Source organism: Crinia signifera, chromosome 19 (assembly GCF_055691185.1).
Source record: "Crinia signifera chromosome 19, ASM5569118v1, whole genome shotgun sequence".
NCBI classification, from domain to species: Eukaryota; Metazoa; Chordata; class Amphibia; order Anura; family Myobatrachidae; genus Crinia; species Crinia signifera.
The window spans coordinates 20475578-20501268 of record NC_139226.1 but is presented as its reverse complement, the minus strand read 5'-3'; the positions used below and the strand labels follow the sequence as shown (position 1 = coordinate 20501268).

Below are 25691 nucleotides of genomic sequence, written 5' to 3'. Positions count from 1 at the left end.
CGTAACTATGCACAAACGGGTGCAGTGAATACTGGGTCCCCCGCTGGCTATAGGGGGGTGCAGCCTGGGTCCTGGAGAGCCCCCCTCCCCTCCACAGTCCTCTGGAGCAGCCAGGGAGACTTTAATCTCTCTGGCTGCTTCCGGCTCCCTGAAAGCTCCCTGCTCCCTGCAGGGGTTAAGACTCTCGGCGAGTGGCGGAGAGCATCAGCCACATTGAATAGAGGGAGCAGGAGTGGCAGAGAGCCCTCCGGAACACGGAGAGTGCATGGAGAGCGAAATAAAACGCTCTCCATGCACGGAGAACTTTTTCATTGAATACTGCCCATAGACACAGACAGAGGCAGAGCAGACTGCAGAGTGCCTGTCTGTCTGTGTCACCAGACTGTGTTCCTTTTTTTGTGTAAAATATAAAATCTATTACACCCTGATTATAAAATAAAAATATGAGTTTCGGGTCCCCGATCAGCGGCCGCCGATGCCGCACCCAGTGCCCTGCTACTAAATGCGGCCTCGCCTCCTCCTGCCTGCTGTTCTCTGAGTCCCTTGAGAACAGCGGGCAGGAGGAGGCAAAGCTAACAGTATTAGTGCACTGGGTGCGGCTGCTGATCGGGGACCCGGCAGGACTGGACTCATGTTTTTATTTTATTGATCGTTCGCAATGGCGATGGGCGGCGCAGAGGATCCTCAAGGAGGCGGGGCAATGGATGTCACACACTGGTTGTGTGAGTACAGGCTATCAGAGGAGAACAGCAGGCGGGAGGAGGCGGGCCGGTCGACTATGTCTGACTGCACTGCAGCCACTAGCAGTGACAGTCGGACTTGAAGGGGAGGCCACATGGGGACTTCACTGGGCTGACACCGCCTACTGCTCAGCGGCTGACTCACCTCTATAGTGCTGGCTCACCTCTGCTCAGCTGTACATTTGTGCTCTGTGCAGCCTGTTGAAATCGATATTAATATAACCAGAAGAACAATAAGTGAAATGCACAGTTTACATACTTATTCCGTAACTTGCATACCCTTTATTCCTAGCTACGTGTGAACAAAACTTAGCGCAGCGTAGCGTACCTTTTCAGTGTATTGTACACGCTGAATCAATAACAGTAATTGGAAATCCCTTCGCAGTACTTAGACTCTAATCTGCGAATACCTTTGTAGGACAATGTCCGTAATCTACGTTGTCGCTAGATGCGAATAATAGACGAGACCACAATATAACAAGTAAGGAGATAGATTCTCCGAAAATAGTGTATTTAGTCCCTAGCGGACAAAAGGGGGTTACAGAAAGGAGAAATACAGGATAACACGTGATACAATTCCCTTAACAATACTAATACAAGTCAAATACTACTAGGGGAAAGAAAACAATTACAGAATACAATCAGCCAATAAACAATATAAGACAGCACAAAGAATGCAACCGTCTCATTAGATATGCGCAGCACAGTCCGGTCGGAGCTCGCTATGTTCAAATAGAACTTTAGCCCGGTCAATGGTGGGGGATAGATGCAGTGCCAAAGAGAGCAAGCCAGTTCAGGGATAGCTATTTTATAGGGTCCAAGAAGGGGGGTCAAAGGCCTTTGTAATTGGTCAAGGATTCGAATGTCCAGTCCTCAGTGATTGGGGCAAAGAATTACACTTGATTTGGATTGGTGAAGGGGGAGTGTACTTTGGTGTCCTTTGTTTGTTAGCATCGTCATCAGGGTCGTAAATCAGCAACAAGAACTGGTTACAACTTGATTCCTTTGTCTTACACAGGACACATGGCAATAGTACATATAATAAGTATTTTGTCCGTAATTATCAAACCATAGGACTTGCGAATATTTGGCTGCGACCGGAATGCTGCGCACGGGACACAGAACATAAAGATACCAAACATGTACAGAAACAATCGTGTATTTCTAATTAAACTATGTGTAGCGTACTAAACCTTTAATTAACTATATTTTATTTTGTGTTAGTGTGATATTATGAATTTATGTGTGTTAGTATGGCTGCGCTTATGATCCACTTTGTTACACAGACTCGGGTATTATACTTTATTTGCGCAACTCTGTGAACCAAAATGGCGGCCATACTATCCTAAAATGGCATGTGTGTGACTCGACTTTAAAAGTCCACCCTTTGACAGTAAATACAAAACTGTCACAGCACAAAATATTTCCTAAAAACACAACAGAAATTCATAATCCTAACAAAATTTTGGGATCCTTGTATTTTACATAAAATGGGAGTAAACCATCTGCTCTTAGGCCAATCCAGGATTATGGATAAACAAGGGGCCACATTTATCGAACAATCTACTCAGGGTGACGAAGGATAATGTACAATTTTGGGATAAAAATAAAAACAGGGGCGGTTACACTATATACATTTTTTTTTTCAGATATGATATCTTTTAGTGGGTGATGGTTTCAATTCTAGGGTCATATACCAAACCCTGGTCTTCCTCTGCATCCCTCGTTCTTACACTCATGATTTCAGTACGTTTGGTCTTTCCCCGGGTCACCATTTTAACACATTTAAACAATAACACAAAGACTATGATGGCACCACCGATGCAAAGAAGTAGTTTTCCGATATTAGCTATGATTCCTTGTGCCCATTTTCCTAACCCGGAGAACCAATGCATTGGGTTCAACCAGGAGGTCCATTCGCTGACCTTATCACCTACTGCTGCCAGGCTGACATTGTGTTCCCTTCTAAATTCCCATTTAAGCTGAACAATCTCATCCATCCGATGATCAGTGATTTCTTCTGGGTCTTAAGTATTGTTGGTAATGTAAGTACAACACTTTACCCCAAACTGTGTAGAGAGGGTGACACAATATCCTCCTGTCATGGCTGTCAGATAGTTCAACACCATCCAATGTTGAACTAACTCTCTTTCATAAGCTTGTAACTCCCTCCCAGTGTATCTAAAGGTGTCATCATAAATCTCAGTAATATTGTCTACCAAGCTTGCTAATGCTTGAATATACTTAAAATTAATGACTCCCCTGGCGGTATGGGTAATGTCTAACGCAATGAGGAGTTGGATACCGAATGATTCGTGTGTCAATTCAGAGGCTAGGGGTTCCTTCTTGATTGTTAAATCCCTTTTGTGGATTTGGTCATAATGGATATGAGTGTAAGGAGGAGGTATACCTTTGTGTATGCTTACCATTTCATCATGTGTAAGGGTCATTACTTCGGGTAACACTCTACCTAAATAACAAATTCCAACGTAGTTCATGGAGAGCCATTTGTATGCCCTCCTACCACAAATATAATAAACATCGTCAGGGAGAAAATAAGGGACAGAATATTTCATGATTTTATCACACACTATCCATAAGAACATTCCTGTCCCCTGCTCCCTGACCTGTTCTTCACAGGTTTCTGGTTGTAAGGTCATATTACAATAACCGGCGGATACTCTGCCGGCCATCATTTTATTTTTCTTTACAGTGTAAACATATTTATAGTGTCTTCCACTGGTGCGGATCTTTAATAACAAGTCCTGGGCTGGGAGTAAGTTATCGTCTGGTTGTACCATGTCACTTCCCAAGTAGGAATCTGTCTGGAACTAGAGAAGCTCATACACACCAGGGACTTGTCCACTTGGTATGGGTGTAATCTAAGACTAGGGGACCTGGTATACAGGTATCTCTTATCCAGTGGCCTCCCCTTGTTTAAGACACTTATCTCAGATATATTTAAAGGATATGGGATTAGGCCTACACTACTCCTTTTATGTAATACTTGTGAACACACCCAGCATTCTGTTTGGTTTAGGACCTTGCCCACTAATGACTGGTAATCACTCAAGGGATGTCGGCTCGTAGTGGCCTTACCCATCGACTGACATCGCTGGATGCATTCTTCTTCCATCTTTGGTTGACAATATCTACAAACACAGTATTCACCAGACAATAACTCATCACATTGCCCTTGAACTGCGTTCCCCTCATACCTCTTACCATCTCCTGTTATGGGTAAAGTATCAGGCTTACTTAGGGATTCTACTTCACTGTTAGGAACAGGGAGATCTCGCCTACCCTACCTCCGTTGTACTCAGATGGAGTTGACGTGTGTGTGCGGGGTGCTAGGCTTCACCAATAATAGCCGCGTTCGTGGGAGCCCGTTAGTCAGGCTCCCACCTCGATGCCACCTGGTCTTATGTTAAGGACAACACACACGCCAAGGCCAGTGATGAACAAGGGGAAACCTATCTATAAACAAAGAGGCGAGGACCACCCTGCCCTGCGGAGAGGGGTGCCAGTGGATAGCACTCTAAACAGGAACCCGCTGTGCTAATGCTTAACAGGTGTAACCATACACAGTATGCTGACACACTAAGAACTGCTGACGGGTGTAACAATACACAATATGCTGACACACTAAGAACTGCTGACGGGTGTAACAATACACTATACGCTGACACAATAAGCAAATGATTAGTAAGGAGACAAAGAGGGGGAATCTCCCAACTTATCTGAAACCGAGGGATATCAATTTAGCTGGAACTGAGATGCTGCGGACAAGGCAGGGAACCAGCCGAAGGAAGCACCACGCTGGAGAAGGAATCCCACAAAGACCAACAGGAGCTGCAGGGACCGGGAGACGGATAAAGGACGACACACGGACACCGGGAGGACAGGAGACTGGATGGAGGACACAGCTGGGAATCAACGACAGGATGCAGGATGACTGGGAACAGGAACCAGGAATAACGGAAGACTGGGAACCAGGAACACCTGAGACCCTGGGGTACAAGCTATCACCGGCATGGGACTGAACAACCAGAGGGTTTATATAGAGAGCACAATGTGGTGCTGATTACACATAGCCTGAAGGTGTGCACTGCAGGCTAGGAGCCTAATCAAGACACCTGAGTCCAGAACACACAGTACTGAAAGTAACCTGCAATGGCCCAGGCTGACCACTGGATGCCACTAGCGAGTACACACACACCCAGGCTGAGATAAACCCAGGGAGAACATGAACTACACACAGAAAATGTGAATAGTACATAACACCGATCCGTTGGAGGCGGATCATAACAGAATCCCCCCCTAAAAAAGGTGGACTCCGGACACCCCAGCTTGATCAAGGGGAACCAAGAACAAAAACAGACTAGATGTCTCCGACAAGACTTCTTCTTCTTCTTCTTCCCAGGTTGCCTGGGAGTAAACACAGTAATACCAAAAATATTGTCTGAACTAACGGTACCCTCAACTAAAGGCATTTCATCGATTTCAGAGTTGTAATCTGAGTTGGAGTCCGCATCTAAGGGAAGGATTATGGTTTCAATCTTGGTAACATTTGGCACTGGAGAAGAAGTAGTATCGCATGACTGAACATAGGCAGGACTCTTGACAGATTGAGTAGACACTGGACAAGACACTGGACAACCATCGATCTCTGAATCGGAATTCAAGACAGAATCAAGCCTGGATTCCACTGCTGTAAAAGTTAAGATTCCAGGGGCATTCCTGTTAAAACGAGCACACCCATCGACCATAGCTATGGGCTGGGACCTTTGTACTGACTTTCCTATGCATGATGGAGTCTCTGCAGAGAAGATGGTCAGTCCAGAGGCAGGTGAACCACTTTTATTGGGACCAAATTTTTTCAATACAGCATCACTGAATGCTGGGAGATTCTTAAGAATGGGATCCTCAGATTCAATAAATTTGGACGCCCATTTGAAAGGTTCACCTCTGAAGCAATAAATTAAATAGAGCACCACATTATCTGAAGTGATACCTAAAAATGGTCTGGACTCCAAAATAGTGATAAAATATTTAGTGAGCGCAACAAATTGGGTTAGGTCCCCATCAAAAACTATAGATGTAGAGATATCGTTCAAAGCATCAACAGTAACTTCATTATCAGCTAACTGACTGGACTGTATAGCTGGAATTATGGCCCTTGAGGCTGAGACTTTAGGGACCCCCTTAGAGGTTATGACCTCTTCCAAGTCTGATGGTCTTTCTGGTTGGGCAGCACTATGATGAGTCTCTGGCTGATCATCACTGTGACGCACTTCTAAGTGGGCAGCACTATAGTGAAACTCTGGCTGGGCAACAACAAAAAGACCAACAGATGGTTCCTCCATGTTACCGACATGGCTGGAACTCTGTTCAGAGACAGGACAATCAGAATCCCTCTTAGGGACTAGATGGACAGCGTCCCCATCTGGGGCGACACCGGCTTGAACCCCCTCTGGGGAGACACAGGCTTGAACCCCCTCTGGGAAGACACAGGCTTGAACCCCCTCTGGGACGACACAGGCTTGAACCCCCTCTGGGGCGACACAGGCTTGAACCCCCTCTGGGGCGACACAGGCTTGAACCCCCTCTGGGGCGACACAGGCTTGAACCCCCTCTGGGGCGACACAGGCTTGAACCCCCTCTGGGGCGACACAGGCTTGAACCCCCTCTGGGGCGACACAGGCTTGAACCCCCTCTGGGGCGACACAGGCTTGAACCCCCTCTGGGGCGACACAGGCTTGAACCCCCTCTGGGGCGACACAGGCTTGAACCCCCTCTGGGGCGACACAGGCTTGAACCCCCTCTGGGGCGACACAGGCTTGAACCCCCTCTGGGGCGACACAGGCTTGAACCCCTTCTGGGGCGACACAGGCTTGAACCCCTTCTGGGGCGACACAGGCTTGAACCCCTTCTGGGGCGACACAGGCTTGAACCCCCTCTGGGGCGACACAGGCTTGAACCCCTTCTGGGGCGACACAGGCTTGAACCCCTTCTGGGGCGACACAGGCTTGAACCCCCTCTGGGGCGACACAGGCTTGAACCCCCTCTGGGGCGACACAGGCTTGAACCCCCTCTGGGGCGACACAGGCTTGAACCCCCTCTGGGGCGACACAGGCTTGAACCCCCTCTGGGGCGACACAGGCTTGAACCCCCTCTGGGGCGACACAGGCTTGAACCCCTTCTGGGGCGACACAGGCTTGAACCCCTTCTGGGGCGACACAGGCTTGAACCCCTTCTGGGGCGACACAGGCTTGAACCCCCTCTGGGGCGACACAGGCTTGAACCCCTTCTGGGGCGACACAGGCTTGAACCCCTTCTGGGGCGACACAGGCTTGAACCCCTTCTGGGGTGACACCAACTTGAACCCCTTCTGGGGTGACACCAACTTGAACCCCTTCTGGGGCTGCGGCCTCCGGGCCCCCACTCGGGGCTGCGGCCTCCGGGCCCCCACTCGGGGCTGCGGCCTCCGGGCCCCCACTCTCCGGGCCCCCACTCGGGGCTGCGGCCTCCGGGCCCCCACTCGGGGCTGCGGCCTCCGGGCCCCCACTCGGGGCTGCGGCCTCCGGGCCCCCACTCGGGGCTGCGGCCTCCGGGCCCCCGGCATCTGACCGGCTCGGCGGGCCCCCGGCATCTGACCGGCTCGGCGGGCCCCCGGCATCTGACCGGCTCGGCGGGCCCCCGGCATCTGACCGGCTCGGCGGGCCCCCGGCATCTGACCGGCTCGGCGGGCCCCCGGCATCTGACCGGCTCGGCGGGCCCCCGGCATCTGACCGGCTCGGCGGGCCCCCGGCATCTGACCGGCTCGGCGGGCCCCCGACATCAGACCGGCTCGGCGGGCCCCCGGCATCAGACCGGCTCAGCGGGCCCCCGGTATCTGAGTCAACCACCTGGGTTTTCCCTTCAAGGGTTTGCAACTCTGACTCCCTGGTCATTAAAACATCAGCACTGGAACCAGTAGAAAAAGGCAGAGTGCTTTTACTGGGAGACTCGGCAGAGAGCTCCTCTGCCACAGTGGAGACAGGCTTAGATCTGACAACCTGCTCAGACCTGGCCAGAGGAGATACCCTGTCGGCACCACCGGAATTACGCAAGCCACACGTCTGCAAGAAGTGGCCAGAATCTCCACAGTATAAGCATAGATTAAGGTTTCTACGCCGCTGACGCTCCTCTAACGGAAGCTTCGGTCGTAGATAACTTCTATGCTTTACCTGACCCTCTGGGTCTGAGGACTTGCTGCCTAATACTTCCCTAGGCAGGGCCTCATTAGGGGCTGAACGAACCCCAGTGACCTCTGGGAGGATCAGAAAAATATCAGTGATGAGTCTTTGCAGCTGCAGAAGAGACTGCTGCAAAATCTCCCACTGCCCAGGTTTTACGGCATTGAATGCCAAATTTAGAGCCGCTAATGACTCTTGCATGGCCTGCATGATATGGCCATGCAAGTTTATACACCAGCAAGAAAAAACTGATACAAGAATAAACTGACACGGGCAAAAAACTGACACGGGCAAAAAACGGACACGGGCAAAAAACTGACACGGGCAAAAAACTGACACGGGCAAAAAACTGACACGGACAAAAAACTGACACGGGCAAAAAACTGACACGGGCAAAAAACTGACACGGGCAAAAAACTGACACGGCTGGAAATCTCTGGACTGAGAGGGCAGAACCCAGCTCCAGAGTGCTGTATGGCCGGTTATAATGTTAGGAACAGGGAGATCTCGCCTACCCTACCTCCGTTGTACTCAGATGGAGTTGACGTGTGTGTGCGGGGTGCTAGGCTTCACCAATAATAGCCGCGTTCGTGGGAGCCCGTTAGTCAGGCTCCCACCTCGATGCCACCTGGTCTTATGTTAAGGACAACACACACGCCAAGGCCAGTGATGAACAAGGGGAAACCTATCTATAAACAAAGAGGCGAGGACCACCCTGCCCTGCGGAGAGGGGTGCCAGTGGATAGCACTCTAAACAGGAACCCGCTGTGCTAATGCTTAACAGGTGTAACCATACACAGTATGCTGACACACTAAGAACTGCTGACGGGTGTAACAATACACAATATGCTGACACACTAAGAACTGCTGACGGGTGTAACAATACACTATACGCTGACACAATAAGCAAATGATTAGTAAGGAGACAAAGAGGGGGAATCTCCCAATTTATCTGAAACCGAGGGATATCAATTTAGCTGGAACTGAGATGCTGCGGACAAGGCAGGGAACCAGCCGAAGGAAGCACCACGCTGGAGAAGGAATCCCACAAAGACCAACAGGAGCTGCAGGGACCGGGAGACGGATAAAGGACGACACACGGACACCGGGAGGACAGGAGACTGGATGGAGGACACAGCTGGGAATCAACGACAGGATGCAGGATGACTGGGAACAGGAACCAGGAATAACGGAAGACTGGGAACCAGGAACACCTGAGACCCTGAGGTACAAGCTATAACCGGCATGGGACTGAACAACCAGAGGGTTTATATAGAGAGCACAATGTGGTGCTGATTACACATAGCCTGAAGGTGTGCACTGCAGGCTAGGAGCCTAATCAAGACACCTGAGTCCAGAACACACAGTACTGAAAGTAACCTGCAATGGCCCAGGCTGACCACTGGATGCCACTAGCGAGTACACACACACCCAGGCTGAGATAAACCCAGGGAGAACATGAACTACACACAGAAAATGTGAATAGTACATAACACCGATCCGTTGGAGGCGGATCATAACATTCACCCTGATCTGGGTCGATTAGTACACTGTCAGAACTCCGCTCCGATCGCTCTAGGGTGTGGCAGCCACCGAGTATCTTTGGGTGAAGAAGGGGAAACAAAAGGAAAACAAAGAAATAGAAATAGAACCATGAACCTGTTGCTTGTAGTCCTTCCATCCTCTTTACCAGGGGTCTTTTATTGCTCTGTCCTTCTAACTTTGCTCGTACAGGTTGCTCGACCTTGGCTGCCTTTCTTCCCGGAACAATGCCTCTAGCGATATTTCCTCTCTTTCGCTCTCTTCACAAGGGGATTCTGGGTTACTGGCTTTCTTACAGTGGGACGAATGTATCCAAGTCTCTCTCTCTGCGACTTTAATTGATGTGGTGCTGGTCAACAAAACTTGGTACGGTCCTTCCCAACGGTCTATCAAACAACCTGAGCAAAAAAAAATTCGGATCATAACAAAGTCTCCTGGTTTAAGATTATGACAGTTCTCAACAGGCATGTCAGGTGTCAACAAGTTCAGTTCTTTTTGCTGTTTCCTCAGCTGTTTGTTTAGCTTTAGGATATATTGCACAGTCAGTTCATTGTTACATTTTATATCATCCTGTGGATCTATCATGACGTGTGGCTGCCGGCCAAACAATATTTCGAAGGGGGACAAGTTAAGCGGAGCTCTGGGAGTGGTCCTAATGCTATACAGCACAATGGGCAGTGCCTCTGGCCATAACAACCCTGTTTCAGCCATAACTTTACCCAATTTGTTCTTAATAGTACCAATCATTCTCTCAACTTTGGCGCTCGCTTGGGGTCGGTATGGAGTATAAAGTTTACTATTTATTCCCAGGAGTTTACACATGATTTGGAAGACTTCTCCTATGAAATGAGTGCCTCTGTCACTCTCGATAACCTTTGGGATACCATATCTACAGACAAACTCTTGACATATTTTCTTAGCTGTAAAGGTAGCAGTGTTGGAGGCAGTGGGGAAAGCCTCCACCCAGCTGGAAAACATGTCAACACATACTAACACATACTTCAAATTTCTACAGGGTGGTAACTGTATGAAGTCGATTTGTATTACCTGGAAAGGGCCTTCTGTAGGAGGGATGTGGGATGGCTCTGTTGGGATGGCTTTTCCAGTGTTCTTCCTCAAACAGATGAGGCATGACATTGCCACTCTACCTGCTTGAGAAGCGAACCCTGGTGCACACCAGTAGGCCTTTACCAGCTTGCACATACCTTCCTTCCCAAGATGTGTCAGCCCATGGGCCGCCTCGGCTAGACTAGGAAGGTATGCCCTGGGGGGCCACTGGTTTCCCATGTCCATCTCTCCAAAGTCCGGTGGACTCTTGGCCACATCCCTTCGACTTCCATACTGCTCTTTCCTGTGGGGAACACAAATTCTGCATGTCTATCAGTTTTGATGTGGATACCATGTTTAGTGTACAAAGGTTTGTAAGGGGAGTAGAACTATTTACAGGGCATGCGGCCCTTTTCGCTGCCTCATCAGCGCGGCTGTTACCAAGTGAAACCGGGTCCTTCTCTGATGTGTGTGCTTTGCACTTGATAACAGCCACTCTGTCTGGAAGCTGGATAGCTCCCAGAAGTCTTCTGATATATGTCGCATGCGCCACTGGTGTGCCAGCCGCCGTCATGAAATTTCTGAGGCGCCATAGGGCCCCAAATTCATGCACGACTCCAAAAGCATATCTGGAGTCAGTATATATGTTGACTGATTTCCCTTTGGCCAGTTCACATGCTCTGGTCAATGCCACCAGTTCCGCTACCTGTGCCAAGTGAGGTGGTCCTAGGGGTTCAGCTTCCACAATACCTTCTCCATCTACTACCACATAGCCTGTGCACAGCTCTCCCGTCTCCGTTTGTCTATGACAGCTACCATCAGTGAATAAGGTTATGTCTACCTCACTTAATGGGCTGTCGCTTATGTCAGGACGTGCTGTAAAGGTCTGATTCAGGTAGGTCATGCAATCATGTTTGTCCTCACCTTCATTAAACTTTGCCTTACCATTTTCAGCAACATTCCCATCAACCCCCACCCTTTGTGCCTTGGAGGGAACATGAGGTAGGAATGTGGCTGGGTTCAGTGTGTTGCATCTTTTTATGGTAATATTTACTGGGGCCATCAGCGCCAGTTCCCACTTAGTGAACCGTGCTGAGGACACATGTCGTGTTTGGGCAGAGTTTAGGAGGGCAGAGACAGCATGGGGAGCATGAACAGTTAAATTGTGTCCTAACACCACATCCTCACTCTTGCTTACTAGTTGTGCTATTGCAGCTACGCTTCGTAAGCAAGTTGGGAGTGAGCGTGCTACTGTGTCCAATTGGCCACTGTAGTACGCTACTGGTCGGTTGGCATCACCATGTTTTTGGACAAGTACTCCTGCCGCACACCCAGCTGATTCTGTTCCGTACAGTTCAAAGGGTTTCCCTTAATCTGGCATTCCCAGTGCTGGGGCCTTTGTTAGGCTCACCTTTAGTTCCTCGAAAGCCAGTTCAGATTCCTCAGTATGAGAAACCCGATCTGGCTTAGTTGAGGAAACCATTTCTTGTAGTGGTAATGCCAGAATAGAGAATCCTGGGATCCAATTGCGACAGTATCCACACATGCCTAGGAATGTACGGATCTGGTGTTGGGTCTGCGGCAGTACCATGTTTTGAATCGCTTGGATTCGGTCATCGGTGAGGTGTCTCAACCCTTGGGTAAGACAGTGGCCCAGATACTTAACCCTGGTCTGGCACAATTGTAATTTATCCTTTGATACTTTATGTACTGCCTCTGAGAGATGCATCAGCAGGTGTCGAGTGTCATCCACTGATGACTCCAGTGATTCAGAACACAACAATAGGTCATCCACATATTGTATTAGTATCGAACCATTTAAGGGTTGAAAGGATTGTAAACAATCATGCAAGGCCTGGGAGAAGATGCTAGTGCTGTCTATGAATCCCTGAGGGAGTCGAGTCCAGGTGTACTGTACTCCTCTGTAAGTAAAAGCAAAAAGGTATTGGCTGTCAGGGTGCAAAGGGACAGAGAAGAAAGCAGAACACAAGTCAATGACTGTAAAATGAGTACAGTGAGGTGGGATTTGCATCAGGATGACAGCTGGGTTTGGCACTATGGGGAATTGGCTCTCAACTACTTTGTTTACCCCTCTTAGATCCTGCACTAGTCTGTAGCCCCTCCCCCCACTCTTTTTCACAGGAAAGATGGGACTATTGGCCGTGCTAGAGGTTCGAACTAGGATTTCTTGTTGGAGCAATCGTTGGATCACAGGGTACACACCTAGTTCGACTTCAGGTTTTAAAGGGTATTGTGGTATTTTTGGGGCTATCCTGCCTTCTTTTAAACGAATCTCTACTGGAGCTACGTTTGCCATCAACCCAGCATCCTGTCCATCTTTAGTCCAAAGGGAACTCGGTATTTGTGCTGTAATTTCAGCTACCCTAGATGGATTCAAATCTACAACAGTTGAATGCAACATTAGCCTCTGAGGACTGTCCAGCAAATCTTGCACTTGCTGTGCAAGATTTCTAGGAGTGTCCAGAAATACCCCATCGGGGGTGCAATAGATGACACATCCCATTTTACATAGTAAATCTCTACCCAGGAGGTTAGTCGGAGCCGCTGCAGCCAACAAGAAAGAATGTTTGGTATGCAGAGGCCCGATTGTAATGTCTGCTGGTTTAGTCAGTGGGTAATGTTGCACTTTTCCTGTTACCCCAATTGCTGCTACTGATTGATCAGTGAAACCCAAGTTAAGAGGAGTATTGAGAACAGATCTGGCCGCCCCTGTATCAACCAAAAAGGTTTGCCTTACCCCAGCTATATCAACCTTTACCTGAGGTTCTTCTCTAAGGTGTTGTGTCAATCTAACTGGCTGTAGGATACAGGTATGACCTGTTTCCTATTGTCGCACCTGTGTCGCCCTTAGCACTGTGTCAGCCATCAAATGAGGAGGAGGAATGTTGCGTGACCTGTCTGTCTCCTCCCATTGTCTAGGGGTTGGGTATCTCCTTGTCTCACCCTGGTGAGGCTCCCAGTCTCGTCTATGTGCATTGTATCTCTTGGGGTTTCCTGACCTGCAGTTTTTGGAGTAGTGTCCTTCCTTATTGCAGTTATAGCATACTATTGGCCTTCTGCCTGCGTCTCTGGTGTTCTGGTGGTATATGGCTTTGTTAGGGGCATTACTGAGAGCTTGGATGCTAACCAACATCAATTTATCGGTTTGCAGCTCTCTGTGTTTCTGTATGTTACGGTCGTGTTCGACAGCAGATTCCCGTAGGGCATCTACTGTCATTCCATGCCAATTCGGGAAGGATGTCTGAACTCTAACTCACAGGTTTTCTCTAAGCCCTTCCACTAGCACAGAGACAATCATCTCCCTCAGGTGGGGGTTGTCCTTAGGTTCGGAGACACCAGTGTGTTTTGATAACGTTTGCAAGGCCCTGGTGAAATAATCACCAGCGGGTTCACCATCCTTTTGTTTGATGGTGAATATCTTGCTATATTCCACTGCCGCAGGAAAATATACTCCCAATTGTAAGTTGATTAGGCGTATATTTTCCTGGTTGATCTCATCATTTATTTCCCTGTCCCCTCTCAACCCACTATCCTGAATGAATTTCGGGATGTCTATGTGGGTAGGGAGACAGGCCCTCAACATGATTCTCCAATCCTTGTTGGTGGGTTCATCAGAGTTTCCCATATCCTTTACAAATTTTTTGGCTCAATGCCAGATCTTTCCTAGGATCAGGGAAATCTGAAATGATGGACCGCAGTTCTAACCGTTTCCAAGGATTTAACATGGTCATCTTCCTGGTAGGTATCACACCCTCTCTGTCTGCCTTACCATAAGGAACCTCCAGCGTGCGTACAGGGTACGCTTGCACCACGTCCGCATTACTGGGTCCTGGTGTGGAGTCGACTGTGTCTGTGCTGTGTGGTGCTTTCTTACCTGTGTCTATAACTGCCTGGTTGGCATCAACCGTCTCCTCTTCCTGCGCTGGAGCCCCAGCAGCAGGTTTTGTTGGTTCTGCCTTCCCTTCATGTATGTTAATTGCATGGGAGACGGCCGATACCAACAGCAGATCGTTTTCCTCTGTGATGTCCTTGTAAAGGGATAAAACAGGGTACAAGTTAGTAACAGTTACATTTTTGCTCATATGCTGTTTTGTGGTGGTTAACCCCTCCGGCACATATGGGGGGGGGAGCGTTTGCGGTTGCATTCCTACGGCTGATTATATCTGCAATAGCTGGGCATCCCTTTCCCCTTTGTTCCTGACCTTCCTTCTGCCACAAGTTAAGAATTTCAATGTGCTTCACTCTTTTCTTACGTGAGGAGAGTAAACATATTTCATCTTTGACCGCTGATAAGATTTCTGGATCAAAACTACCAACACTGGGAAATTCTAGCTTGCTGCCCTGTGTCATCTTCTTCCATTTATCTTGGTAAACAACTGCTCGTTCACCGTGCTTCCTGCACATTATGAATGCCGCCAAACCTTGTGGTCGTGTAATTCTTCCCTATGTAGCACGGCCCCCTGGTGTGAGTTACAGTTCCCATTATGGGTATGATTCTAAAAGAGGGCGGTGGGTAATTTATCAGTGAGCAGTACCCAAAATACTCCTTCCCAATAGCCTGAAACGTTTCCGCACTTAAGCGTGACACTCAGTCTATGAGGTATCCTGTACTCAATCACCACAGTCTTTCGGCTAGCGACAAATCACTAGCACGCCTTGCAGTGGTGCGGCCAAATTTTACAGAACACAAAAAAACTGTTTTTTTCTGTATAATCAAAACTGGTTTTCTAAAGGGGCCAATCAGATCACTAGGTTCCGATTTAGCCTCTTGTACCCTTCCGGAGGATCCAAATAGACGGGTCCACGAAAGGGGCAGTTCCTATGGGCACTTTGTCACGTGCACCTATATGTCTTATTACAACACACAAATAATATCCTGATCTGGACTGCGCTGTGGGTCGTATCGTCACACGCCCGTTCACCCAATGATTTTCACACTGGATGCTATTTACACCTTGGCCTTACGCTAAAACTTGAAATATTTCTGTAGAGAAAATCTTCCCTGGTTGGTAGTTTCTCACTAGATACTTATGCAGGTATAAATCTCTAGGAATCTATTAAAATAATGCTTGAATTGCTTGTTTTTGAAAAATGAACCAAAAAAAAAATGATTTACTTTTATTAATTACCGCTTTATCCACAGTATGTTAATATACCGTTTAAATAGAGCTTGTGATTAATACTAGCCACCTCTGGGCTCCTATGTGTGCTGCCTGTGCAGTGCCAGCGAACAGCCACGTGTGCATGTGTGTTTGTTAAAACCTGTTCACCGGCCGCCGATGAATCGGCCACCCACGTGTTCTGCAGTGTATTTGTAAGGTCGTGATCGGGTACCGCTAAATGCAGCAATTTTGCCGAAATGCGAAAATAATCCCAACACAAATCTGTAAGTAACGTACACGGATGCGAAATAAATCTCGCACAAAATCCGTAAATTACGTACAGAGATGCGAAACTATACTTGACGTAAACACGTGTGTGCGTACCTTACGTAATACACTGCAGACGCTTTACGTTACTGTAAAAGGCCCAGAACTTATCGCCACGTGGCGGAGTCCCTGACCTTGCAGTAACGGACAACAAAAGGTTATAGTTTTGCACAGAAGGAATCCTCTATGTACTATAATAAACAAAGGCCTTTGCCTCCACGTGTGCGAAACTTTATCGCACGCGGCACATATACTATAATAAACAAGCAATTCAAGACACTATACCCCGTTAAACTACTTGTGGCAGGCAGAAGTATAGCTTACTAAACACTTTATATACTTTAAACACGTAACATCATTTCTCTTTGGATTTCACTTATTATGCCTCGGGTTCATACGCTAGCACCTCTCAAACCCTGTACCGCCGCGGACTTGGCCTCTCCAGCAATGGTTAAATGATCACTTCCACCCTTTTGCTGGTATAGGCTCAAGTCGTGCGCTTGGTACAGTGTTCTAGAGTATGGAACGCCCGGACGAAGCCCGCAATTGTTGAAATCGATATTAATATAACCAGAAGGACAATAAGTGAAATGCGCAGTTTACGTACTTATTCCATAACTTGCGTACCCTTTATTCCTAGCTACGTGCGAACAAAACGTAGCGCAGCGTAGCGTACCTTTTCCGTGTATTGTACACGCTGAATCAATAACAGTAATTGGAAATCCCTTTGCAGTACTTAGTCTCTAATCTGCGAATACCTTTGTAGGACAATGTCCGTAATATACGTTGTCGCTAGGTGCGAATAATAGACGAGACCACAATATAACAAGTGAGGAGATAGATTCTCCGACAATAGTGTATTTAGTCCCTAGCGGACAAAAGGGGGTTACAGAAAGGAGAAATACAGAATAACACGTAATTCCCTTAACAATACTAATACAAGTCAAATACTACTAGGGGAAAGAAAACAATTACAGAATACAATCAGCCAATAAACAATATAAGACAGCACAAAGAATGCAACCGTTTACCGTCTCATTAGATATGCGCAGCACAGTCCGGTCGGAGCTCGCTATGTTCAAATAGAACTTTAGCCCGGTCAATGGTGGGGGATAGATGCAGTGCCGAAGAGAGCAAGCCAGTTCAGGGATAGCTATTTTATAGGGTCCAAGAAGGGGGTCAAAGGCCTTTGTAATTGGTCAAGGATTCGAATGTCCAGTCCTCAGTGATTGGGGCAAAGAATTACACTTGATTTGGATTGGTGAAGGGGGAGTGTACTTTGGTGTCCTTTGTTTGTTAGCATCGTCATCAGGGTCGTAAATCAGCAACAAGAACTGGTTACAACTTGATTCCTTTGTCTTACACAGGACACATGGCAATAGTACATATAATAAGTATTTTGTCCGTAATTATCAAACCATAGGACTTGCGAATATTTGGCTGCGACCGGAATGCTGCGCACGGGACACAGAACATAAAGATACCAAACATGTACAGAAACAATCGTGTATTTCTAATTAAACTATGTGTAGCGTACTAAACCTTTAATTACCTATATTAACTATAATTACCTATATATACTATTAACTATATTTTATTTTGTGGTAGTGTGATATTATGAATTTATGTGTGTTAGTATGGCTGCGCTTATGATCCACTTTGTTACACAGACTCGGGTATTATACTTTATTTGCGCAACTCTGTGAACCAAAATGGCGGCCATACTATTGTAAAATGGCGTGTGTGTGACTCGACTTTAACACAGCCCCTGCTGCCTAATTCGGCCTCACTAGCAGCGGCCTCCCGGGAAAGTTCCCGGTAAATATAATGGCCAATCCGCCCCTGCCTGCAATCCCCCCCCCCCAGTGTTTAGCGGGCGGGGCGATGTTTTAACAGCCGCCCAGGCGTTAATTCGCCCCGGCCACTTCGCCAGCTCAGGGTTTTTACCAGATCTCGCGCATGCCCATTAGAGCCGGACAGGGGGGGTGAGCGCACTAAGCATGCGCAGGGCGCCGGGGGAGCCGATAAGGAGAGCCGTTAACACTGGGCATAACGGCTCTCCTTATCGGCTTGGTGGGGGGTTAATACATCTCCTCATAACGATTGCCCGCTTCTCCTCATTATGCAGGAGAAGCAGGACCCATTATTTAACAAATGTTAAAACGTCATTGATACATCTGCCCCAATGAGGGTTTTTCTGGTTCACTCTCAAAGGCAAGTTCACCAAAACCATGTGCAATGCAGGTGGGGCAGATGTAACAGTTGCAGAGAGTGTTACATTTGGGTGGGGTTTGTACTTCAAACTATATTGCAGTGTAAAAATAAAGCAGACAGTATGTACCCTGTGCAGGATAAATCCTGGCTGCTTTATTTTTACACTGCTATTTAGATTTCATTTTGAACATATCTCGCTCAAATTTAACTCTCTCTGTACATGTTACATCTGCCTCACCTGCAGTGCACATCGTTTTGTCCATTAGAGAGTGAATTTGCCTTTGCGTGTGAACCAGAATAACCCCCAAAGTACATTCTACTTTCAAGAGCAGGGACTCCTGCAGGGCCCCGCATGTTCCCAAAAAGGGGTATGGCCTCTGGAAGGGGGTTGTGGCTTTGTGGGAAGGCCCTTTCCTTCTGTCACTGTATCTATTCCCTGATGCTCTGCTAAGGACAGACAGGGGGGACTCCCAACTGCCCACCACAGAATCTGCAGTGAGTGGCTGTCCCGCCAAAGATCAGGACAGTTGAGATTTATGGTATTCACTATATACTGTATAACATAAACAGGACCATATTAACAGGACCATAGTACTGTCACACCCACATGGCTCTGGTGACACCCACAAGGCACTGGCCACACTATGCACTTTGGGCCCTGATTCTGGCAGATTGCGCTGAGAAATTGGCCCAAATAGCATGTTTCTGATGTCTGATCCGATCCTTGCAAGGTCCTGCCCGTGCGCATACAATTGGAGACGGGAGATCATACGTGCTGCACATATGATCTCTGGGTCAGATTCCCTCCTGGTGGCAGGGAGCGGGGATCGCATGCGATACATCACATACACGATCCTGCGGCCCATGACGGAAATTGGATGCTACTTCTCTCATAGGAAAAGTTGCATAGTATATGAGGGCCTTTACAAGGCACTGGCCACATGCATATAGTACTGGTCACACCCACAAGGCACTGGCCAAATGCATATAGTACTGGTCACACCCACAAGGCACTGGCCACATGCATATAGTACTGGTCACACCCACAAGGCACTGGCCACATGCATATAGTACTGGTCACACCCACAAGGCACTGGCCACATGAATATAGTACTGGTCACACCCAAAAGGCACTGGCCACATGCATATAGTACTGGTCACACCCACAAGGCACTGACCACATGCATATAGTACTGGTCACACCCACAAGGCACTGGCCACATGCATATAGTACTGGTCACACCAACAAGGCCCTGGCCACATGCATATAGTACTGGTCACACCCACAAGGCACTGGCCACATGCATATAGTACTGGTCACACCCACAAGGCCCTGGCCACATGCATATAGTACTGGTCACACCCACAAGGCACTGGCCACATGCATATAGTACTGGTCACACCCACAAGGCACTGACCACATGCATATAGTACTGGTCACACCCACAAGGCACTGGCCACATGCATATAGTACTGGTTACACCCACAAGGCACTGGCCACATGCATATAGTACTGGTCACACCCACAAGGCACTGGTCACACAAACACACACACACACACACACACACACACAAATGTACCCTTTCCTTTACAAAAATCACCAGAAATAAGTGTTTTACCCTAATATCACAACATATTCCATTTGCCCCCTGGTGATGTGTAAGGGTAACTGAATTAACACCAGCTTATGTAAAACCTTTATTGATTATAGGGATAATTACAATAAGTCTGGTGATGGTTCCAGTACAATGACTCCATAGTACCTTAGTAGTCACTTAGACCCCTCTTTGCATATTGTTGCCAGGCTGCTTCTGACAATGGTGCAACTATTGTGCTATCAGCATTTCTGAACCTGCCCCTCAGTCATCAACCTGAATATTGGCTAACCAATAGGAAAATAGCAGAGATATGTTACACTGGTCATTGATATGTTCTAATGCCCCATCCCTGTTATTGGTAGGAGGAAGAACCCAGAAAATGTTCCCAGGGAGGAACCAGCAGCAACGGATGATTCCAGTCTGTTCTACATGAATGTCAGGGCAAGATCACAGGTAAATGGAGTTGATTGAGACTATTGGGGGTATTCGATCCCGGGTCCCGACTGTTGGTACGTCCCGACTGTCAGGACCCTGGCAGATATTGTACATCCTTCTATTAGGGATGAAGTCACATGGTGACATTGGGCCTGATTCAGAGGTGTTTGCAAATGCAAAATCTTTCTGAAATGGACAAAACCATGCTGCACTGCAAGTGGGGCAGATGGAACATGTGCAGAGAGAGTTCATTTTGAGTGTTCAATCTGAAATCTAAATTGCAGTGTAAAAATAAAGCAGCCAGGATTTGCCCTGCATAGAAACAAAATAACTCACCCAAATCTAACTCTTTCTGTACACGTTACATCTGCCCCACCTGCAGTTCACATGGTTATGAAGATAAACAGCTGTCAATATGATAAGGTCTCAATCTCTCTTGGGTTAACTTTACAGCTGTACAGCAATAAGATGATAATAACATAATGAAAGGCCTGGGCACATGCAGACCCTTTTTATAGAGCCAAGGAAACAACATGTGCCTGCAGGGTAATCAGCCTGATCTTTAAGTTTGGCTCATAGTTCTTCAGGTGTAAAGGAAGGTCCATATTACACATACGGTACTTGTTTCCTATCTGGGCGCCCGCTAAGTTAATTGCGCACCATGCTATTCTCCGTATAAAAATCGGATCGCATCGCATCGGATACCACAAATGCACATACACGATATTGAACGATGCGATGCGATCCGATCCGATTTCGTTCCCGATTTTATGGTATTTTATGGTATTTTATGGTATACTTCACAGGTATCCGTGTCCCCTCGCAGGCTTCACAGGTATCCGCGTCCCCTCGCGGAGCTCGCTGCGCTCGCCACGCTTCGGGCTCGGTGGCTCGCTGCGCTCGCCACACTATTCTATTCTCAGCTCCACGCCGACGTGGATAGTGGGGGTATGAAAAAGTCGGAGGACGCGTACCGCCGCCCCTCGCGGGGCTCGCTGCGCTCGCCACGCTTCGGGTTGACGTCAATACTGGGGTGGCGTTAACAATGGAGGCGCATTTTAAACCATCAGGGGGGGTTTCCTATACAAATCGTGGGTTTGCGGGGTTATTACATTGAAATCAATGTAAAATCGGGTCTCAGGGACCATTTAACATTGATTCCAATGTAAAATCGGATCGGATCGGATAGCATCGTATGCCATCGTACATCATCGAGTACCGAATCCGATGTGATGCGATCCAATTTCATTACGGTGCCGTACGTAGAAAACCTGGGCGCCCAGATAGGAAACAAGTACCACACATACCTCCCAACTTTTATGATGTGCTCACTAGCACAATAAAAATAAAAAATAAATTTATTTCCTGGGTCTGAGATTTTCATTGATGGTCAGTTTCTTGGTTATCATCCTTTGCTTAGGAAAGTAATGATACGAGAACACAAGTGGAATCAAAGAACACGCCATCTGCCCAGGTGGAGATGAATTACTCCAGCATAAACTTCGCTGCTGCTCCCTCCGGGATCTCCTCCATCCAACCAGACACGGAGTACGCACAGATAAAGCGCAAATAAATCCAGGAATCCACCACTCACAGCGGCTGATGAGCTGAATGTCCTCCTGGTTTGCGGAGCCTGTCTTGTAGCCGTTTGCACCGTACATGTGCCAATATTGAGTTTTGATTGAACTGATATTTACAGCCTAACAAATGTACTTGGTCTGGGACAGTTGGTTGTTACATCACCAAGGTTCATTGTGGGCGTCTACGGAACTGCTGGTTGTGCAGACCTGGATGTTTGTCCGGACTGGCGATGATAATTAGTCGCAAACCAATCATGTACATAAGTGGCAGACATACCACAGGATGCTTACAGGGCTGCATGTGGGCGACTATATGTATATTTTCCACGCACAGTTTAGTAGCAACATACTGCCAAGTTCCATTGAAAATGGCAACAAACCCATCATTTTGTCATATACTGTAGTAACTTACCGTATACCCCTTGTATGCCATGCCTCTGACTTCTGGGGCAATCTGGGTCCTGGCATGCTGTGACAGACCGCTTGGGTTCCATGCCCATGATTGAACCCAGGACCAACCCAAGCAGCATGCAGTGTGACCGAGTTTGCTGGCTTTGGGCAATAACCCAGGCCCAGCCTGCGGTGTGAACATGGATTCTGTAGCTGATACACCTTGTTAAATGACTCCGGTTGGACCCGCGTTTTAGTGCTAAATGGTATAACTTAATATTGCACCATTATTCCTGATCGTGATAGACAATATTAATTATAATATAGTATAATTATAACCAGTATGCAGTTTCACACTAGTGTTTAGTGCCCCCTTGCATACCATTTATTTGTGCCCTCCCTTTCATAATATAGAAAAGTGCGTGCCACAAAAATTGTGGTGTTATATTACAATAGAGGAGCATGGCCACACAATTTTGTACACAGTTTGAGTAATGAAACTTATACATATAATACCCATAGAAGTAGTACCCCTTAAACATTATGCCCATAGAAGTAGTAATGCTACGTAATGCCTACAGCCATTGTGCCCATTACACATAATGCCCAAAGTACAGTAGTAGTACTGCTCATACACTTAATGCCCACAGTAGTAGTGCTGCTTATACACATAATGTCCACAGTTGTAGGGAGGCTTATGCATAATGCACACAGTAGTAGTGCCACTTATACATAATGCTTGCAGTAGTTGTGCCACTTATAAATATAATGCCCACATTAGTTGTGCCACTTATAAACATAATGTCCACAGTAGTAGTGCTAATAAAACATATAATGCCCACAGTTGTAGTGCCAATTATACATATAATGCCCACAGAAGTAGTGCCAATTATACACATAATGTCCACAGAAGTAGTGCCACATACACATAATGCCCATAGTAGTAGTGCCAATTATACACATAATGCCCACAGAAGTAGTGCCAATTATACATATAATGCCCACTGTAGTAGTGCCAATTATACACTAATGCCCACAGAAGTAGTGCCAATTATACATATAATGCCCACTATAGTAGTGCCAATTATACACTAATGCCCACAGAAGTAGTGCCAATTACACATATAATACCCACTATAGTAGTGCCAATTATACAAATAATGCCCACAGAAGTCCTGCCAATTATACACATAATGCGCACAGTAGTAGTGCCAGTTATAAACATAATTCCCACAGTAGTAGTGCCACTTATACATATAGGGGAAATTTACTAAGATTACGAATACTAAAAGTCGTATTCGTATTTTTCCCTACGAATGCACATGAAAAATACAAATTCATCTTAGTAAATTTCCCCCATAATGTCCACAATAGTAGTGCTGTCTTGTTTATACACATACTGTAGGGGTAAATTTACTAAAATGGGAGTTCTATTGAAGATTGGATGTTGCCAAAAGCAACCAATCAGTTTCTAAATTTTATTTATTTGGCACCTTAAAGAAGATAATAGAATATGATTGGTTGCCCATAGCAACACCCCAATCTTCTGTAGAACCCCCATCTTAGTAAATTCACCCCATAATGTCCACAGCAGTAGTTCCACTTACACATAATTCCCACAGTAGTAGTTCCACTTACACATAATGCCCACAGTAGTAGTTCCACTTACACATAATGCCCACAGTAGTAGTTCCACTTACACATGATGCCCACAGTAGTAGTTCCACTTACACATAATGCCCACAGTAGTAGTTCCACTTACACATGATGCCCACAGTAGTAGTTCCACTTACACATGATGCTCACAGTAGTAGTTCCACATACACATAATGCCCACAGTAGTAGTTCCACTTACACATAATGCCCACAGTAGTAGTGCCAATTAAACATATAATGCCCACAGTTGTAGTGCCAATTATACATATAATGCCCACAGAAGTAGTGCCAATTATACACATAATGTCCACAGAAGTAGTGCCACATACACATAATGCCCATAGTAGTAGTGCCAATTATACACATAATGCCCACAGAAGTAGTGCCAATTATACATATAATGCCCACTGTAGTAGTGCCAATTATACACTAATGCCCACAGAAGTAGTGCCAATTATACATATAATGCCCACTATAGTAGTGCCAATTATACACTAATGCCCACAGAAGTAGTGCCAATTACACATATAATACCCACTATAGTAGTGCCAATTATACAAATAATGCCCACAGAAGTCCTGCCAATTATACACATAATGCGCACAGTAGTAGTGCCAGTTATAAACATAATTCCCACAGTAGTAGTGCCACTTATACATATAGGGGAAATTTACTAAGATTACGAATACTAAAAGTCGTATTCGTATTTTTCCCTACGAATGCACATGAAAAATACAAATTCATCTTAGTAAATTTCCCCCATAATGTCCACAATAGTAGTGCTGTCTTGTTTATACACATACTGTAGGGGTAAATTTACTAAAATGGGAGTTCTATTGAAGATTGGATGTTGCCAAAAGCAACCAATCAGTTTCTAAATTTTATTTATTTGGCACCTTAAAGAAGATAATAGAATATGATTGGTTGCCCATAGCAACACCCCAATCTTCTGTAGAACCCCCATCTTAGTAAATTCACCCCATAATGTCCACAGCAGTAGTTCCACTTACACATAATTCCCACAGTAGTAGTTCCACTTACACATAATGCCCACAGTAGTAGTTCCACTTACACATAGGGGGAAATTTACCAATATGAAAAACCTAGTTTTTCGTATTGGTATTTTCCCTACGACTGCATACGACTGTTTAAGTCGTATGCAAAGTCGTGTTCCGGAGGGGGATTTACAAAGCAGTCATATACGACTGCTTTGTAACCCACCGATGTCGTAGGAATTCGTATTAGCGGCCGTATATACGGCCGCTAATACGAATTATTTCTAGCAGTCTGCACGGATCAGTCAGATCCGTGCAGGCTGCAATGTGTAAAAAAAAATAGAAAAATAAATAAATAAAAAAAAAACCGGCGTGGGGTCCCCCCCACAGCCGAAACCAGCACCAGGCTGACAGAGCCTGGAGCCGGTAATTAAAAATCAGGGAACCCGACAAATAGGGGTTCCCCGATTTTTAACAACCAGCCCCAGGCTCCTGCTCTGGGGCTGGTTCCCAAAATACGGGGGACAAAATGACTAGGGGTCCCCCGTATTTTAAGAACCAGCCCCAGGCAAAACCAGCCAGCAGGCTAATGCCACAGCCGGGGGGAGACTTTTTATGCAAGTCCCCCCGGCCAAAGCATTAACACTACCGACCAGTCAGCCTGGCCAGGGGCCCTGGGGGAGTGGGGACCCCCCCAATAAAGGGGTCCCCCCCCTCCAGGACTTACCTGACCAGGCTGAAGCCTGGTGCTGTCCTCGATGCCCCTGGGCGGTGGGCATCGAGCTGATAGTTGTGTAAAAAATAG

At 46.8% G+C, this 25691-nt stretch overlaps 1 protein-coding gene across 1 annotated transcript in view; it reads left to right on the top strand.

The window, feature by feature from the left end:
• Positions 1-25081, top strand: part of LOC146042229 (sialic acid-binding Ig-like lectin 13) — a 73635-nt gene extending 48554 nt beyond the window's left edge. Inside the window, exons 8-9 of the mRNA XM_083162151.1 lie at positions 20193-20283; positions 21686-25081. Of these exons, the coding sequence (XP_083018277.1) occupies positions 20193-20283; positions 21686-21838 (244 nt within the window). The 3' untranslated portion in view covers positions 21839-25081. The remainder of the gene's footprint in view (positions 1-20192; positions 20284-21685) is intronic.
• Positions 25082-25691: the final 610 nt, after the last annotated feature.